Below are 19,190 nucleotides of genomic sequence, written 5' to 3'. Positions count from 1 at the left end.
CATGCCAGCAGTGGCCCTGAGGTCAAAGGGCTTCTCTAAGCCCTTTCGATAAAAAGAGGAGAGCTACACCACATATCACCACAGAGAAATCAGAACACCCAACTAGAGTTACAAGCAAGGAGTTACCTCAAAGTACAATAGGCAGGATATTTTGTGCTGGAAATGCACTGAAAATCCAATCCTCAGTACAGTCTTCTTTATTTTGCCTTTTAGAGGTTAGTAGAAACTAACCTTTTCCCACTCAATATAAATTTCACAGTTGGTAACAGATAAGAAGTTTGCAGGAGGCCTCAAAATTTGCTTTTAAAAAGAATCTCTAAGCAAATTTATAATGACCTTTCAAGGGCAAAATTGCTAAAAGCAAAACTGAAAGAACTAGCTGTTCTCGCTCAGAGGGAAACCTGAAGTGAACATGAGTTCTTTTGTCCCTTCTATTTAAAGTTAGTATCTGGATTAAACCACATGTTGCAAGCACCAAATAGGTTTAAAAAATAATCTGAAACTGGTTTTCTAGCTACTAATGACAGTTATTTCAATGATCTTGAGTATAAAAGCCTTTCCAACACTAGAGATTTCCGCCACCACGAGTCGTTGTGAGATTGTTTCTGTCCATTCAATATGCAAGCACGTGTGTATACATGCATAACATAGCTACCTTTAGACTTGCAAAATACCTTCTATACTGCGCAAAGAAAATGTGATGTGGGTGACTCAGCTGAACATCCCTCTCTTCATTTCGGCTCAGATCATGATCCCAGGGTCATGGGATCACGGACTGAGCCCCACGGTGGGCTCTGCACTGAGCATGGAGCCTGCTTGAGATATTCTGTCTCTCTTTCCCTGTGCCCCTCTGCCCACTCGCACACATTCTTTCTCTAAAAAAAAAAAAAAAAAAAAAAAAAAAATTTAAAAGAAAATGTAATATGATGACCTACATTGATTTTAGTACAGTGAGACCTGTACTGGACTTGTGGCCTCAAGAAGTGCACATAATAAATTTGTGCTTTCATCTACTAACCTTGCGACAGACAATCTGTTACTGCAGCAACAGGAAACTAATGCACCCAGAGAGATCGTTACTGCTACCCAAGGAGCCACAGCTGCTACTAATGCACATCTGGGAATCTTCTTGTCCACTATTCTTTCCATCTCTACTGTACTGACAGTTGCTCTAAAATAAACCATTTTCTTAGAACTGAATTATTTTATTTCTTTTCTTTCTTTTTTTATTGTCAAGTTACCTAACATACAATGCAGTCTTGGCTTCAGGAGATTCCCATGATTCATCACTTACATACAACACCCAGTGCTCATCCCAGCAAGTGTCCTCCTCAATGCCCATCACCCATAAAATAAACATCTTTGTTTCAAAGAAAGTCATGTAACTCCCCAAAAATGCTATGTAAAATAGAGAAAGAAAAATCCAGTGTTTATATTAATTTTTTGTTCACAAGTGAGTCAAGCAGTGTTCCATCATTTTCTTTTCATGTACTATGTTGAATTGCTTCTTTTTCTTTGCTTCATGTTCTATGAAACCATCATTAATTACTCCAACACCATCCATAAATAACTGCTGGTTAAATAGCTAAATGGCTAGTCCATATAGTCTGAAATTTCATTCAATAGGCCTTCAACCAAGAAATCTGTTGTTGGGGCCCTGGGTGGCTCAGTCAGTTAAGCACCCAATTTCGGCTCAGGTCATGATCTCACAGTCTGTGGGTTCAAGCCCCATGTAGGGCTCTGTGCTAACAGGTCAGAGCCTGGACCCTGCTTCAGATTCTGTCTCCCTCTCTCTCTGCCCCTCCCCTGCTCGTGCTCTCTCTCTCAAGAATAAACATTTCCAAAAAAAAAATTTTAATAAAAAAATTGTTTTTACAGTTCAGTAAAATATTCCTGTAATGTTACTTTGGTAACTTATTCTTGAAGGAATTCTGAAGAGCAAGGCAGTTAAAGAATGTTACATTACTTCTGGTCAGTATGTCCCTTTTTAGGCAATTAGGCTGTGGCAGTGTTCAGCAAATTCCTATTCTATCATGCACTTTTTATTATCTCTCATCCATGCTTCTCTCTTTATTCTCTTTTTCTTTGTGAGTTGTATCATTTCATACCTTTTGTTTTTAAACTCCTTTAATGTCATGTAAAGTGGGTTTCAGGAGAGCGGTGATGGGGAAAGAGAGAGAGTGTATGTGTGTGTGTGTGTGTGTACACTTGGAAGATCCTGTTCATTTCAAATACAATGTACTTAGGGGCGCCTGGGTGGCTCAGTTGGTTAAGCATCCGACTTCCACTCAGGTCATGACTCCATGCTTCATGGGTATGAGCCCCACATCAGACTCTGTGCTGACAGCTCAGAGCCTGGAGCCTGCTTCATATTACGTGTCTCCCTCTCTCTCTGCCCCTCCCCTGCTTGCATTCTGTTTCCCAAAAATAAATATTAAAATTTTTTTTAAAAATACAATGTACTTAAAAATAATCAGTGGAGATAAAAACAAGAAAAAGCAGGAAAAAATGTTTTTAAATGAAAGGAAATTTCAATTTATCAACTCAATATCCATATTAAGAGCAACCCTGTAAACCATGCACTATTCTAAGCACTTTACATGAATTACCTTACTTCACATACTTAATCTATTCAATCCTAGAATACTTTTTTCAATTCACATACTTTAATATATTCAATCCTAGAAGATAGGATTATTATTCCTAATTTTCCTATCATTATTCCTACTTGCAAAGGTTTAATTAATCTGCTCAAGGTCAAACAGTAAATGAGTTTTGGCAATGGAATTCAAACCCTTATCTCAACAACTCTTAAACCCCACAGAAAACCACATCTCATATGACGAAGGTGGAGAAAAGGAAAAAAAAAATTTTTTTAACTACCCTTAACTTTGGGGTTCCTAAAAATGAGATCAATTTCCCATAGCTCAACACTACTAAAAGTAGATTTGTCTTATGTTTCTTATTAATTTTATCTGTTCCAAAAGTAGGCAAGAAAATGGTATCTAGTAACAGCTTTTCTGTGTTTAATGTAGAGAAGGTTCTGTTTACTTAATGTATATACAGAATTCACTCAGCTAGTATTTTTTCCAGTATCTTAATCCCTTTTAGATACATGCATATAAGTGTATACACAGAAGCATTTGTGTATCTTAAGATCCCAGTGAGAAAATCACCCAACTACTACCCAAGCAGACACTGTAAGGACAAATAAAGCCAAAATCAAAACCACACAAAGAATGGCAGAAAGAAAAACGCAAAGATGGAATGAAAATGACAGGAATGTATACTATTAAGTTAATATATATGAAAATATTTGAACTAAGAAGGTCTATAAAAATGGCAGATAATAATTAACATTTGGTAGCAAGGAGAGCCTTTTAAAATATTGTAACTGCTCTGCTGGTTTCACCTTAACTTATTAAAAGTGATGTTTATTTGCAGAGTTTCATAATTCAATTTCTTATCCAATATACATATTCACTTCCATTTGGGTAAAAGTTACCGAAACACACACAGAAAGAAAACCAATCTTCAAGCACAAAGACTCTGCCATTTACTCATTAGTCTCAACTTTACTGGTTAACTTCAAGTTTCCAAGTCTGCACGTGTGCACACACAAGCATTTGACTAGATGTCAGTGCAAAAATTGTTTTTAATTCACAAATGAAAACAGAAAACAAATCACAAGTAAAAGAAATAATGTCTCACCTTCTAAAAGAGAAGAATTTAAGCATAGGTATTAGCTTTTCAAATAACTAAAAGAAAATTCAATGTACAAAAGCAAATGGAACATAAACATGGGAAATGTCTTATATAAAAAATCAAAATTTTTACTATGTACAAAGGTGGTAAGAGACCAGACCAACCTTTAGAGTACTCAGTACTTAAAGCAGATACAGGTGAGATCTTAGAATCTGTCCTGCATATAAGAGCTGCTAATAAAACTGATCTCTAATATTTTCTACCCATTATAAACAAGTTTAAAGTAGAGAAGGATAAAAAACAGAATTTTTTTCCATGTATTTATATCACTGATGAACATATTCTTAAGAAGTGTTTCTCAAATTTTCAGTATACTATAAACACCATAAATATCTATCCCAGATAATTACCACTATCGCATTAGATTCCAGAAATTATTTAAATTCTAATTTCTCCTTAGTAATAGATCACATAAAATTTGCATGAAAACTTCCTTTTTCTACAAAAATGAATAGTTTGTTACCTGGCCTGGTATACTCATTTTTTTTTCCCTGATTTTTATAAGAGTAAAATTTGTGTTCCTTAACAGTATTACTCTTCTTTCCTTGTTTGTATATAATACCAAGGCAATGGGAGGATAAGGACCCAATCCACAGTAACTCTAGATATAGGCTTAAACTACTTCAATCTTGCAGTTTCTAAGTTTATAAAATCCAAAAGTCAGTAAAAGAAAACTTAATGCTATTGATGTTTTAGAAGGGCCCTTATTTTAGCATTTTGAGAATTCGCCACCTTATGAAACGATGCAGATCTTCACACTATTTACACAAATGACGCAACTTAGAATTGAAGACTGTTTTCTAAATAAACCTAACAATATCCCAGGTGTGGTCAGAGGACTTGCAAACAACTGATCTTTTAAGAAATGCTTCAGTATTCATATAAGCAGCCAATTAATACAAGCTCACACTACTTAACATTACAGATGAGGAAGATTTTCTTTATGAACATGAGGATATGTACTTTGTAACAAGCAAAGAGAAAAGTATTAAGTTAGGGCTTTGTCATATACATACATACTTTTCAATTATTTGATCACAATGGGTTTTTTCCCCTCCCGGTTCATAAAAAAAAAAAACTCTTTCCAAGTTTTTCCTTTTCATTTTAGTAATATTTTTAATCACAAAGAACATAATACAATCCTGCTTTTGAGCTCCAAAGCTCCATGCTCCGACTTGTTCTGTATTCAATGGTCTATACCATGGGATACGCTTACTGAGGAATGCTCAAATGATCTGATGGGATGTCAGAGGAAAATAAAAGAACTCTGGTTTTTTTCATTTGCCCTTTATGAAAATTGAGCTCTAGTAATATCTGGTATATATAGACTGACATGGATGATGCTTGGTGGCTACTGACGGCATGTATTTCTACAACACTAAAAGACTAAATAGAAAGCACTGAATTAATGCTTAACCATACTTTAAATACAAAAATGAAACGTTACAGAATCATGTCTTAACTTAATGTGCTTCAATTTATCTAAAATGTCTTTTCTGTACTCTTCAGTAAGTGATTGTATGCTAGAATATAAATAGAGTATGCTGATGAACAAACTGTGGAAGAGCTGATTTGGGGAATTGTACTTGAAGAAATTTCTGGCTTGTGTATAATCCTGAATAGTCAAAAAAAAGTCAGGTTACTTTTCACTCCACTATATTTAATATGCAAGATAACACAAGTTCAAACTTCAAAGAGATGTCATTACTTCCCTCCCAGAGTGATAAAAATGTAAAAGTTTGCTAATACGTGTTCATGAGGATATGGAACAGTACACTCAAACTACTGGTGGGAATGTAAACTGGTAACACCAAATTTAAAACAATTTCGTATTGCATGGTAAAAATGACTGCCTTTAGACTTCAAAGCCACTGATTCCACTCCCAGGTATATACCCTAGAGAAACTCAAGCATGTGTTCACTAGACAACATACTCACAGGAAGGCACAAAAGAGCATTATTCACCACAGTCCCATATTGCTAACAACTCAAATTTTCAAAAGGACTATAGTGGATAAACATATTATGGGGTAGTCACACAACAAACTGTGAAAGAAAAAAGAAGTTTAGCTACCTGGATCCATATGGTCCAATCTTATAAAGTTAATATTTAATTAAAGAAAACACAAAAGAGTACAGCTAGGAGAACTCCATTCATTTAAAGTTACAACAGGTAAACTAAATAATACTGTTTGGGGATACATATATAGATGGCAAAACAATAACACAAAGCAAGGAAGTGATTTGAACCAAGGTCCTCCCAGTGATGGACCTGGGGTGTGTCTGGAAAGTACACTAAGAGACTGCTGGGGGGTTGGCAATGCTCCTTTTCTTAATTTAGGTAGTGTGTGCTGCCTAACATATATGCTTCATAATTATTTACAATAATGGATGCTTAGATGTAAAACAAACTTTTAAATTATTAATATTTTGGTATAAGAAAAGTGTCATGGTTATGTTAAATAATAGTCATTTATAGGAATAAACAGTGACATATGTATGGATAAAATTATATAAGGCTTGGGAGTGGTCTTCAAAGTAACAAAGGAAAGGCAAAAATGGATGGAATGAGATGAACAAGGTCATATAAGAATTGAATCTGTTGAGGGGCGCCTGGGTGGCGCAGTCGGTTAAGCGTCCGACTTCAGCCAGGTCACGATCTCGCGGTCCGTGAGTTCGAGCCCCGCGTCAGGCTCTGGGCTGATGGCTCGGAGCCTGGAGCCTGTTTCCGATTCTGTGTCTCCCTCTCTCTCTGCCCCTCCCCCGTTCATGCTCTGTCTCTCTCTGTCCCAAAAATAAATAAAAACGTTGGAAAAAAAAAAAATTAAAAAAAAAAAAAAGAATTGAATCTGTTGAAGCTGAGAGATGGGTGTATCACATGGCTTGCTAAGAAATAGCTGGTTGACAGCCCTACAAGAGATCCTAAGGGGGACCCTGTGAGACAAAGTACCAGAGACATCACTACAAGCATAAAACATACAGACATCACAATGACTCTAAATCCGTATCTTTCTATAATAACACTGAATGTAAATGGATTAAATGCGCCAACCAAAAGACATAGGGTATCAGAATGGATAAAAAAACAAGACCCATCTATTTGCTGTCTACAAGAGACTCATTTTAGACCTGAGGACACCTTTAGATTCAGAGTGAGGGGATGGAGAACTATTTATCATGCTACTGGAAGCCAGAAGAAAGCTGGAGTAGCCATACTTATATCAGACAAACTAGACTTTAAATTAAAGGCTGTAACAAGAGATGAAGAAGGACATTATATAATAGTTACAGGGTCTATCCATCAGGAAGAGCTAACAATTATAAATGTCTATGCGCCGAATACCGGAGCCCCCAAATATATAAAACAATTACTCATAAACAGAAGCAACCTTATTGATAAGAATGTGGTAATTGCTGGGGACTTTAACACCCCACTTACAGAAATGGACAGATCATCTAGACACACGGTCAATAAAGAAACAAGGGCCCTGAATGAGACACTGGATCAGATGGACTTGACAGATATATTTAGAACTCTGCATCCCAAAGCAACAGAATATACTTTCTTCTCGAGTGCACATGGAACATTCTCCAAGATAGATCATATACTGGGTCACAAAACAGCCCTTCATAAGTTTACAAGAATTGAAATTATACCATGCGTACTTTCAGACCACAATGCTCTGAAGCTTGAAATCAACCACAGGAAAAAGTCTGGAAAACCTCCAAAAGCATGGAGGTTAAAGAACACCCTACTAACGAATGAGTGGGTCAACCAGGCAATTAGAGAAGAAATAAAAAAATATATGGAAACAAACGAAAATGAAAATACAACAATCCAAACGCTTTGGGACGCAGCGAAGGCAGTCCTGAGAGGAAAATACATTGCAATCCAGGCCTATCTCAAGAAACAAGAAAAATCCCAAATACAAAATCTAACAGCACACCTAAAGGAACTAGAAGCAGAACAGCAAAGGCAGCCTAAACCCAGCAGAAGAAGAGAAATAATAAAGATCAGAGCAGAAATAAACAATATAGAATCTAAAAAAACTGTAGAGCAGATCAACGAAACCAAGAGTTGGTTTTTTGAAAAAATAAACAAAATTGACAAACCTCTAGCCAGGCTTCTCAAAAAGAAAAGGGAGAGGACCCAAATAGATAAAATCATGAATGAAAATGGAATTATTACAACCAATCCCTCAGAGATACAAACAATTATCAGGGAATACTATGAAAAATTATATGCCAACAAATTGGACAACCTGGAAGAAATGGACAAATTCCTGAACACCCACACTCTTCCAAAACTCAATCAGGAGGAAATAGAAAGCTTGAACAGACCCATAACCAGCGAAGAAATTGAATCAGTTATCAAAAATCTCCCAACAAATAAGAGTCCAGGACCAGATGGCTTCCCAGGGGAGTTCTACCAGACGTTTAAAGCAGAGATAATACCTATCCTTCTCAAGCTATTCCAAGAAATAGAAAGGGAAGGAAAACTTCCAGACTCATTCTATGAAGCCAGTATTACTTTGATTCCTAAACCAGACAGAGACCCAGTAAAAAAAGAGAACTACAGGCCAATATCCCTGATGAATATGGATGCCAAAATTCTCAATAAGATACTAGCAAATCGAATTCAACAGCATATAAAAAGAGTTATTTACCATGATCAAGAGGGATTCATTCCTGGGATGCAGGGCTGGTTCAACATTCGCAAATCAATCAACGTGATACATCACATTAACAAAAAAAAAGAGAAGAACCATATGATCCTGTCAATCGATGCAGAAAAGGCCTTTGACAAAATCCAGCACCCTTTCTTAATAAAAACCCTTGAGAAAGTCGGGATAGAAGGAACATACTTAAAGATCATAAAAGCCATTTATGAAAAGCCCACAGCTAACATCATCCTCAACGGGGAAAAACTGAGAGCTTTTTCCCTGAGATCAGGAACACGACAGGGATGCCCACTCTCACCGTTGTTGTTTAACATAGTGCTGGAAGTTCTAGCATCAGCAATCAGACAACAAAAGGAAATCAAAGGCATCAAAATTGGCAAAGATGAAGTCAAGCTTTCGCTTTTTGCAGATGACATGATATTATACATGGAAAATCCGATAGACTCCACCAAAAGTCTGCTAGAACTGATACATGAATTCAGCAAAGTTGCAGGATACAAAATCAATGTACAGAAATCAGTTGCATTCTTATACACTAACAATGAAGCAACAGAAAGACAAATAAAGAAACTGATCCCATTCACAATTGCACCAAGAAGCATAAAATACCTAGGAATAAATCTAACCAAAGATGTAAAGGATCTGTATGCTGAAAACTATAGAAAGCTTATGAAGGTAATTGAAGAAGATTTAAAGAAATGGAAAGACATTCCCTGCTCATGGATTGGAAAAATAAATATTGTCAAAATGTCAATACTACCCAAAGCTATCTACACATTCAATGCAATCCCAATCAAAATTGCACCAGCATTCTTCTCAAAACTAGAACAAGCAATCCTAAAATTCATATGGAACCACAAAAGGCCCCGAATAGCCAAAGGAATTTTGAAGAAGAAGACCAAAGCAGGAGGCATCACAATCCCAGACTTTAGCCTCTACTACAAAGCTGTCATCATCAAGACAGCATGGTATTGGCACAAAAACAGACACACAGACCAATGGAATAGAATAGAAACCCCAGAACTAGACCCACAAACGTATGGCCAACTCATCTTTGACAAAGCAGGAAAGAACATCCAATGGAAAAAAGACAGCCTCTTTAACAAATGGTGCTGGGAGAACTGGACAGCAACATGCAGAAGGTTGAAACTAGACCACTTTCTCACACCATTTACAAAAATAAACTCAAAATGGATAAAGGACCTAAATGTGAGACAGGAAACCATCAGAACCTTAGAGGAGAAAGCAGGAAAAGACCTCTCTGACCTCAGCCGTAGCAATCTCTTACTTGACACATCCCCAAAGGCAAGGGAATTAAAAGCAAAAGTGAATTACTGGGACCTTATGAAGATAAAAAGCTTCTGCACAGCAAAGGAAACAACCAACAAAACTAAAAGGCAACCAACGGAATGGGAAAAGATATTTGCAAATGACATATCGGACAAAGGGCTAGTATCTAAAATCTATAAAGAGCTCACCAAACTCCACACCCGAAAAACAAATAACCCAGTGAAGAAATGGGCAGAAAACATGAATAGACACTTCTCTAAAGAAGACATCCAGATGGCCAACAGGCACATGAAAAGATGTTCAGCGTCGCTCCTTATCAGGGAAATACAAATCAAAACCACACTCAGGTATCACCTCACGCCAGTCAGAGTGGCCAAAATGAACAAATCAGGAGACTATAGATGCTGGAGAGGATGTGGAGAAACGGGAACCCTCTTGCACTGTTGGTGGGAATGCAAATTGGTGCAGCCGCTCTGGAAAGCAGTGTGGAGGTTCCTCAGAAAATTAAAAATTAAAAATAGACCTACCCTATGACCCAGCAATAGCACTGCTAGGAATTTATCCAAGGGATACAGGACTACTGATGCATAGGGGCACTTGTACCCCAATGTTTATAGCAGCACTGTCAACAATAGCCAAATTATGGAAAGAGCCTAAATGTCCATCAACTGATGAATGGATAAAGAAATTGTGGTTTATATACACAATGGAATACTACGTGGCAATGAGAAAAAATGAAATATGGCCTTTTGTAGCAACGTGGATGGAACTGGAGAGTGTGATGCTAAGTGAAATAAGTCATACAGAGAAAGACAGATACCATATGGTTTCACTCTTATGTGGATCCTGAGAAACTTAACAGGAACCCATGGGGGAGGGGAAGGAGAAAAAAAAAAAAAAAAAAAAAAAGACGTTAGAGTGGGAGAGAGCCAAAGCATAAGAGACTGTTAAAAACTGAGAACAAACTGAGGGCTGATGGGGGGTGGGAGGGAGGGGCGGGTGGGTGATGGGTATTGAGGAGGGCACCTTTTGGGATGAGCACTGGGTGTTGTATGGAAACCAATTTGTCAATAAACTTCATATATAAAAAAAAAAAAAAAAAAAGAAATAGCTGGTTGACGTTGAGGAAGAGAGTAAAAAACCACAATCTAAACTGAACAAAGATCAATTTAAGAAAAGCATTAAAGAAACCATTTTTAACATTTACAAACTTATAAAAGCACTGTAATTTCTGAAAATAAATGGCTTTCTACTACTTCTGCTCATCCCCAACTTGACCTCACGTGAAACGCAAGGGACACTAACTTACAGGGCTTGCTGACTGGTCAAGGGCAAAAACCTTCCACTGCACTCTGGTGCCAAGAGCCTCTCTAATTTGTCTTTAAGCGTGTACACACAAATTCAACCTTCTCCTTGGGATCTGAAGTGCACAGGGCACACAAACCCCCACACTCCAAAGTAGGTGACTATGAGGAAATATGGCAGCTACTCCTGAGGCAGGTCTGGAAGTTGTGGGGCATAAAACAGTCTTAGGAATTTCTAGGTTTAGTATACACCTGCAACATTTCAATCAGTCTTGTGCACTACCTTTCTAAAAACTAATGACATTTTTCATTTCTCAACTGATAAGGGTAATTTTTTATTTTTATTAAGCAAATTCATCTATTAAATGCTTTGAGATGCTTGTGGTTACATGATAGGATTTTTTTGTGAAATTAAGCAAATCAAGAGCACATACTTTTTTGTTTTCAGAAGGAATAAAGATATTTTTACCATATTCACATTTCACATATGGTATATGGAATATTATTCTTGAAAATGGAAGTTCTAAATGAACCGGCCATCTGGAGTCATTATAATATAGTACCTACAGGGATGCAGTGCACTTGAGTAAGTACTCTTCTAACTATACAAATCCCCCGAAATCACAGAATGCCCTCAGCTGGAGTTTCCTCTACTGGCTTTTCACAGAATTGTTACTTCATTTTAGGAGGCTGCAGTAATGGCTTTGATGCTTGTGAGGATATCTATGGTCTTCTTAATAATTCCGAACTGTCTAGTGACCCAAGCCACCCCTTCCAATACCTCAACTATTTCCTTTGAAGAAACTTGAAACCCTTGAAAACATGGAGCACGATAATCTTTGTTTTGTTGTGGTCAGTCCAGCAACACCTCCACCACCACCATCACCACCACCACACACACACACACACACACACACACACATACACACACACACACACACACACTCAATTATACATTAAAACTACATGAGAACAACAACAAAAATGACAGGAAGAAGAGCCACTGAGGGCTTTTCTAACAGCCTCATTGTTCGACACACTACAGGCTGATGAGGAACCTCTGGGTGAGTGTGCACAGAGAAGGCAACTACTCACCAGTCCAGAGCTTAACAGTATGGTCAGTCACGGCTAACTCTGAGTCTGGGCTTACAGAAAGTAACATTCAAAACATTACAAAAAGACCATGTTCTTTTCCACTTGTTTTGTTCAAAACCATTCAATGATTTCCCATTTCATAAAGAACAGAAACCATGAAGTCTTTTCATGGCCTGAAAGGCCATATAGGAGCAGGCCCTCAGCAACCTCCCCGACCTCATCTCCCAGCACTGTTCCCTGGGCTCACAGCCACTCTGCCTTCTCTGATGTTCCTGTCACACACACAAACTCTGCACTTGCAGAGCCATGCACTCTCAGTCCCTCTGACTGCATGCTCCAACCTAAGGATCATGTGTTTTATTCCCCTCCATCTTTGCTTAAATATCACTTCACCAGACGGGCCTTTCCTGTATACTCTTAACACCCCTATTTCTCCTCTATCTCTGCTCCCTGATTTCCTTTTCCACACAGCAGTTCTCCCCAGCTGACATCACAAACACTTATTTATTCACTAGGTTTCTCCTTTACTAGAGTGAAAGCTAAGACAGCAGAAACAATGCCTGCCATCACTACCTAGTTTACTGCAGAAATAACTGGTGTGATAGTATATGCAGTAGCATACATTAACTGTGTGTATAGGCCTAATTAAAGTAACACATTTCAGTGACAAATAGCATTAACAAAATATGTGATGAAATATTATAAGTGGAAGGCATGTAATATAAATGGAAAAGTGGGGGAGGGTTGTAATTAATATTCACTATTTTGAGGATACCTTAGAAGTTTATTACCTTGATTGTGGTGATGGTAACACAAGTGTATGCATATGTCCAAATTCACCAGACTGTATACATTATTATGTGCAGTTTTTTGTATACCAATTATACTTAAATAAAGCTGGAGGAAAAAAGAAGCCCTCCAGTACTCTAATGCACAATACTAAGTAAAGAATCACTAGAGCCCTAAAAAGATCTGACAGATCTTTTCATTTTTTTTAAAGAAAATTAAGTTACAAAGCAGCAACCATCCAAGTTTATTACTGTAGCTATATCTAATAATAGTAGCTACAACATTAATAAATTTAGTCAACTTGAAAAGTTAGGATTGCCATGGCTCAAAAAATTTGAGACTCCTTTATTCTCTGTACTGCACTGTGAAGTGAATGAGTGGGAAGAAAAAGTATGATCTTGTGCCACTACACAGAAAAATGCATCTGTTTTCTTCCCATATTGGGTTGTTTCTTTTTCATACGTGGAATGTGCAAGAGCAGGCGGTGGCAAAGAACGAGTGGGAGAGTTGGCATGCAGCACTTAATTTCAGTAAATACTTTAGAAAACTTCAGAGATGACCAAGCAGCTTTCAAACAAGGCACTCTTGATACGTCTCATAGAACTTCAAGGATATGTTTTTGAAGACTGTAAATACATAAAACTATTAGTGCATCCTTTAAATGTTTTTCTGAGGCCAATAAGCAAGGTATTCTTGCACTGTAACAGCCACATGGCCTTGTTAAGTTTTGTGTTCTTTTTCTTGGCAAGCCAAAAATAAGAACTCAAATGCCCATGGAATTCTTATGATGGAATATCTCATGCAAATATATATTATTAAACAATAACAGAATACTGACGTGTTGTATGTGTGCAAAAAACTCAAGGTGTATGTAAATCCTCTGTAACAGAAAATGTATTTCTAGAGTTTCATACTTTCAATTCCAAGGCTTTATGCTCCTGTGGTCTACTCTCCTAACCTATATTTTTCTATTTTAGCTATTAGTGCTTATACCCACATCACATACTGGAACAGGACTCACTTTACTATTTACATTATGAATAATGACAATGAAAAAGTCAATGTTAAAAATTATAGCAATACTGACTTCTGGTTTCCAGGCTGGCATGTAAAGAGCGTGGCAAGATTCACTCCCTTCCACACTCAAGGAAAGAGTTGAACAAACTGAAAACAAATAACTCTTCTTACTGAGATCATCATCAAACTGAGATCACAGAACTGCTGCCCCCAAAACCAGATAGACAAACACAGAAAGTCACAACTTACTGGAGCAGAAACCCATGATGAGGAACTTCTGGGTACCCAGGACCAGTGTAGGAAGGCCTAAACTCTAAGTGATGAATTACTGGAAGAGGAATGTACACGAGTTTGAGAGTTAAGTACTTCAGGGGGCCCAGTCTTAGTTTCACCTCCAGGAACTCTACTATATACTTAATTGAAGATCAAAGAAACATCTCCTTGTGCTTCAACAAAGAGAGAGAAAAGTAGGTATTTTTAAGTCAGACACGGCGTTTTGTTCTTAACAAAGGCTACAATCATGACAAACTATTGTACCCCACACCTTACCAACACATCAATAAGGCTTCTATATAACAGGAGAATACAACTGAAAGAAGTAGACATCTCAGATCTTATTTAAGAAGTCTCCAAGCAAATGCAAAGAAAATATGGCACAAAAACCAATATACCAGAGGAAATTTTATCTTCTGACACCAACAACTACAGTAAACATGGCCTAACACCGAGACAGATAAACATAAGTTGGCCTGTTCACTTCAGTTCCTTTATTCGCTACTATATCTGACTCTCAACAAAATATTACAAGGCATAAAACAATATACCCACAATTCAAAAATTCCATAATTTTTAAAACTGGTGAAAATGTAATCCTTGATAGTATCATTTATAACAAGTTACACACAATAACTTAAATGTACAGGTTAACACACATTCACTAAAATATATATTCATATTATGTTTAAATTAGAACCTTTCCCATTAAAGTCAGGAAAAGCAATGATGTTCACACATCGCTGGCACTATTCAACGTTATACTGGAGGTCTTAGTTAATGCAGTAAGACAGCAACAGGACAAAATATTTACTTACTAGAAAAAGACTAAAAAAAAAACATTGTTACCATAAAAGATATTTTGAAAATATAAAGTGTTCAATAAGTTGTCTGGTTAAAAGATTAGTGGATAAAAATTTTTTATTTCCTATATACTAGTAAAATTCTATTAGAAAATGTAATAGAAAAACAGTTCGATTCACAACAGTATTAAAAGACCCTAAAATATTTAGAACAAATCTAACAAGAAACGTGCAAAATGATGAACTGATGATGAATGATGAAGTTTTAAAGCTTTTCTAAAAGAATATTAAAAGGTTTATGTAAATGAAAACATGTGGTATGTTTCTCAAAGGGATTGTCCAGAATTTTGAAGACATCAATTCTCACCCAATTACACCCTATATATAATGCAATCCTAAAGTAAACACCTGTTGGATTAGAAATATGCATTATAGGGGAGTGTGGGTGGTTCAGGGAGTTGAACGTATGACTTCGGCTCAGGTCATGATCTCACAATCTGTGAGTTCAAGCCCCACTTTAGGCTACGCGCTGACAGCTCAGAGCCTGGAGCCTGCTTCGGATTCTGTGTGTGTGTGTGTGTGTGTGTGTGTGTGTGTGTGTGTGTGTCTGCTCCTCCCCCACCCACGCTCTGTCTCCCACTGTTTCTCAAAAATAAATAAACATTAAAAAAAAATTTTAAAAGGGGTGCCTGGGTGGCTCAGTCAGTTAAGCTTCTAACTTCAACTCAGTTCATGATCTCACAGTTAGTGAGTTCGAGGCCCACATCAGGCTCTGTGCTGACAGCTCAGAGCCTGGAGCCTGTTTCAGATTCTGTGTCTCCCTCTCATTCTCTGCCACCCACACACACACACACACTCTCTCTCAAAAATAAACATTTGAAAAAAAATTTTAATTAAAAGATATGTTATGAAATATTTTATATAAAGAAAAACCTAATAAGGAACCATATAAAAACCAGCTACCTAACAAAATATTACCAACATAGTTGAAAAACAGTATCTATGGAATAGATATCCTCTATGATACAGCAAAAATTTACTTAGTAACTACAGCAATTAAAGCAGTATGGGAGTGACACAGATGTAACCATTATGAATAAAACCAAAAGAAAAAAGAGACTTCAGGAATGGACCCTGAAATATATGAAAAAACATAGTATATAGTAAAAGTGACATTCCAAATCACTAATACAAAGATTATTTAATAAACTGTCTGTAGAGGCTACTGGGTGTGTCAGTCGGTTAAGCATCCGACTTCAGGTCATGATCTCGCGGTTTGTGAATTCGAGCCCCGCATCCGACTCTGTGCTGACAGCTCAGAGCCTAGAGCCTGCTTCAGATTCTGTGTCTCCCTCTCTCTCTGCCCCTCCCCTGCTTGCACTCTGGTCTCTATCTCAAAAATAAATATACATTAGAAAAATTTTAAAAATAAACCAACTGTCTTTAGATAGCTGATTAGCATGAAAGAACAGACCCCTACCTCACACCACACAAAAGAATCTTCCATACTTCATGGATCAAAGAGTCAAATGTAAAAAACAAAATTATAAAAGTTGTAAAAGGGGAAATGGCAGAGTAAATGGCACAAGGAATCTGCATCCAAACACAACAAATGCATTGGCAAAATCCGTCTTGACAGAACTATTTTAGAACTCTGGAGTCTGTTCAAGGCTTGCAACCTCCAGGGAAGACTTGGAAGATAAACTACAGTTAATTTCCCCTCAATCTCAGTTCTTACTAGAGTAGCAGCTACCCATCCCCCCACTCCTAGCTGTGCAGAGCAGCTTACCACATCTTGCAGAGCCAGGGTGGGCAAAAATCAATCTGTCCTCTAATTACCTGTGCTTCTCATCACAAAAGAGCAAAGAGGTGGGCAGCCCTTGTACCTCTCCTTCTGGTTCAGCCACTTGTAGGGGATTTAAAAGCTGGCATCCTTTCTCCTCTCCCCCCAAATCCCTTCATTTTTTCATTTTTTCCCCCTTGTGGAACCAGACATAAAAGACTAAGACATTCAAAAATCACTGCATGTATACCCAAGAAAAAATTTAAAAGTGACTGCACATGCCCTGGAAAAGGCTCAGAAAATATCTGAGAAGACTTTAAGATTACACCTCATTCTTCCTTTTATGGTCTTATAAGTGTAAACCAAACAATACAAACTCACTTATTCGGCCAGCCAGCCACCCCACCCGGCTAACCAGCTGGCATCTATAGCTACATTCTCCAAGGTAATAGATCTGATCCTGAAAATACAAAGTAAATATAGTCAGGGTCCCTAAAGAATTAAAAGTGTGGTAGCGAGACTGTACAAGGGTTATTTACCATGCAGAAGCTCCATGTCATAACAGAAAAATGAACTAAGGAGCTAGTAGGAATAAAGATGAGGTAATGGCTAAGTCAGGAAAAAGCTGGTGGAGATTTTATAGAGGTTATTTGATGTACACATCTTAAAAGATGAAAAGAAAATGAGACTTTGGAGGGCAAGATTTAGGAAGGGTTAACAATATGAGTGTACAGGTTAGAAGGCACAAAAGTGGGGCATGTACCAAAAAAAGTCAGCTAAGACCACTTACTATCTATAAGACTTTGAGCGAAAAACTGAATATATTTCAACTGAACAATAAGGATAATGGTATCTTCCTCAGAGGTACTGTGAGGAAAAAGAGGTAGTAGGTCAAGAAGGATGTAAACGCAGTCTGGCTGCCACACCCTCCACCTGCTAACTTCCAAGGCCAACTCTACTGTTTTACCTCAAATTGGAGTCTCCACCTCTCACTGTTCCTCTAGAAGCCATGTACTCGGTAGAGGAGGACAACATCCTCACTCATGTACAATGATCTAGCACAGTTCTTGACACATAGTATTTACCCAAAAAACAGGTGTTTTTTTTTTCTTTTTTTCCTAACCAGATGTTCAGAGTTCCCCTAAACTACTTTCTGACACTCCTGAGATCTGCCCTCCAATTACTGCTACAGTCCTGATTCTCAGCTTAAGAACCAGTGGTATGTTTAATAAGCACCCCACCCAATCTGTACACATATTACATCATACTTACAGGCTGAGGCTGTTCTGCAATACAGCAGTTGAAACATAACCAGAATTCACTCATGCTTATAGTCCACAGTATAAATGAGCACCAATGAAGTTCTTGAATCTTAGCTCAGGAAGCTTCACAAAGCACGCTCCTTGAGATGCTGAATGTCCAAAGATGCCAAAAAAATAATTTTATTACTTCTCTGTGTTTTTGCTCCTGGAAGTCAAGTATCTTATACAGATAATTCAATGAAGAAAGTCAAACTGTCTTTCTTTCTTTGCTTCTGGCTCTACAGAAACTTGTTTCTGAACCACCAGGAAGGTACAAAAGTTCTTGTCTTGACTCAAGGCCTCTAACAGGTAATCTAAAGAAAAAAAAAAAAGAAAACAAGTTATTTTACTGATCGTTAGATGCTTTTATTTTCTCAATCTGTGATAAAAATATTTCCCTACAACATAAGCATTGAAAAAAATCAAGATTTTAATAATCTGATATTTGACAAAAAATTTTTAATGTTTATTTTTTTACTTTGAGCACGTGAGCAGGGTAGGAGCAAAGAGAGGAAGGGAGAGAATCCCAAGCAGCCCCCACGCTATCAGTGCAGAGTCCCAGTGGGGTTGGATCTCACAAACTGCAAGATCATGACCTAAGCTGAAATCAAAAGTAGGACGCTTAACCAAGTGGGGCACCCAGGCACACCACAAAAATTTGTGAACACTTTTTTTGAGTGTTAGGTATTAAGAATATAGCAGTGAAATAAAACAGAAACCCTTGCTTTCATTAGGCACCCTATTTTATAACTATAAGTATTAATTATTCTAATAAATTTATCTAATCACTAACTACAACACTATGACTGCCATATAAAAGTCTCAAATTCCAGGCAGAAATACTGATCATTTTCATGTTTCTTCACTTGAACACTGATTTCAAAAACAACCCAGAAATAACTGGTACAGCAATCAATTCTTCTTACTCATTTTGTGAATTAAGACATTAGATCCCTGCCACCACCATCACCACAATCAGTGTCAGTAAAAATAGTTTATATCCCACTGGTAGTCAACCAAGCTGAGTCGATCAGAATACATGTCTGCCAATATTCTTTGTGGACTTGGGTTAAGAGTGAACCTATCTT

At 37.4% G+C, this 19,190-nt stretch overlaps 1 protein-coding gene across 5 annotated transcripts in view; it reads right to left on the bottom strand.

Annotated features, from left to right (window-relative positions):
- The window catches only part of CDC42SE2 (CDC42 small effector 2), a 188,871-nt gene that overhangs the window by 74,837 nt on the left and 94,844 nt on the right, over positions 1 to 19,190 (bottom strand). For all 5 annotated transcript variants that reach the window (XR_006962815.1, XM_047084308.1, XM_047084315.1 and 2 more), the window contains exon 3: positions 18,074 to 18,416. Coding sequence is in view for 4 of the 5 variants with exons in the window: in XM_047084308.1 (XP_046940264.1) it covers positions 18,074 to 18,127 (54 nt within the window). In the remaining variant the exon portion in view is untranslated. The remainder of the gene's footprint in view (positions 1 to 18,073; positions 18,417 to 19,190) is intronic.

The sequence above is a fragment of the Lynx rufus genome, unplaced genomic scaffold (assembly GCF_022079265.1).
Source record: "Lynx rufus isolate CCGP_SWC_20201006 ecotype Redwood Valley unplaced genomic scaffold, mLynRuf1.p SCAF_1, whole genome shotgun sequence".
NCBI lineage: Eukaryota > Metazoa > Chordata > Mammalia > Carnivora > Felidae > Lynx > Lynx rufus.
Note: the sequence above shows the minus strand (reverse complement) of the source record. Positions and strands in the feature narration are given on the sequence as shown.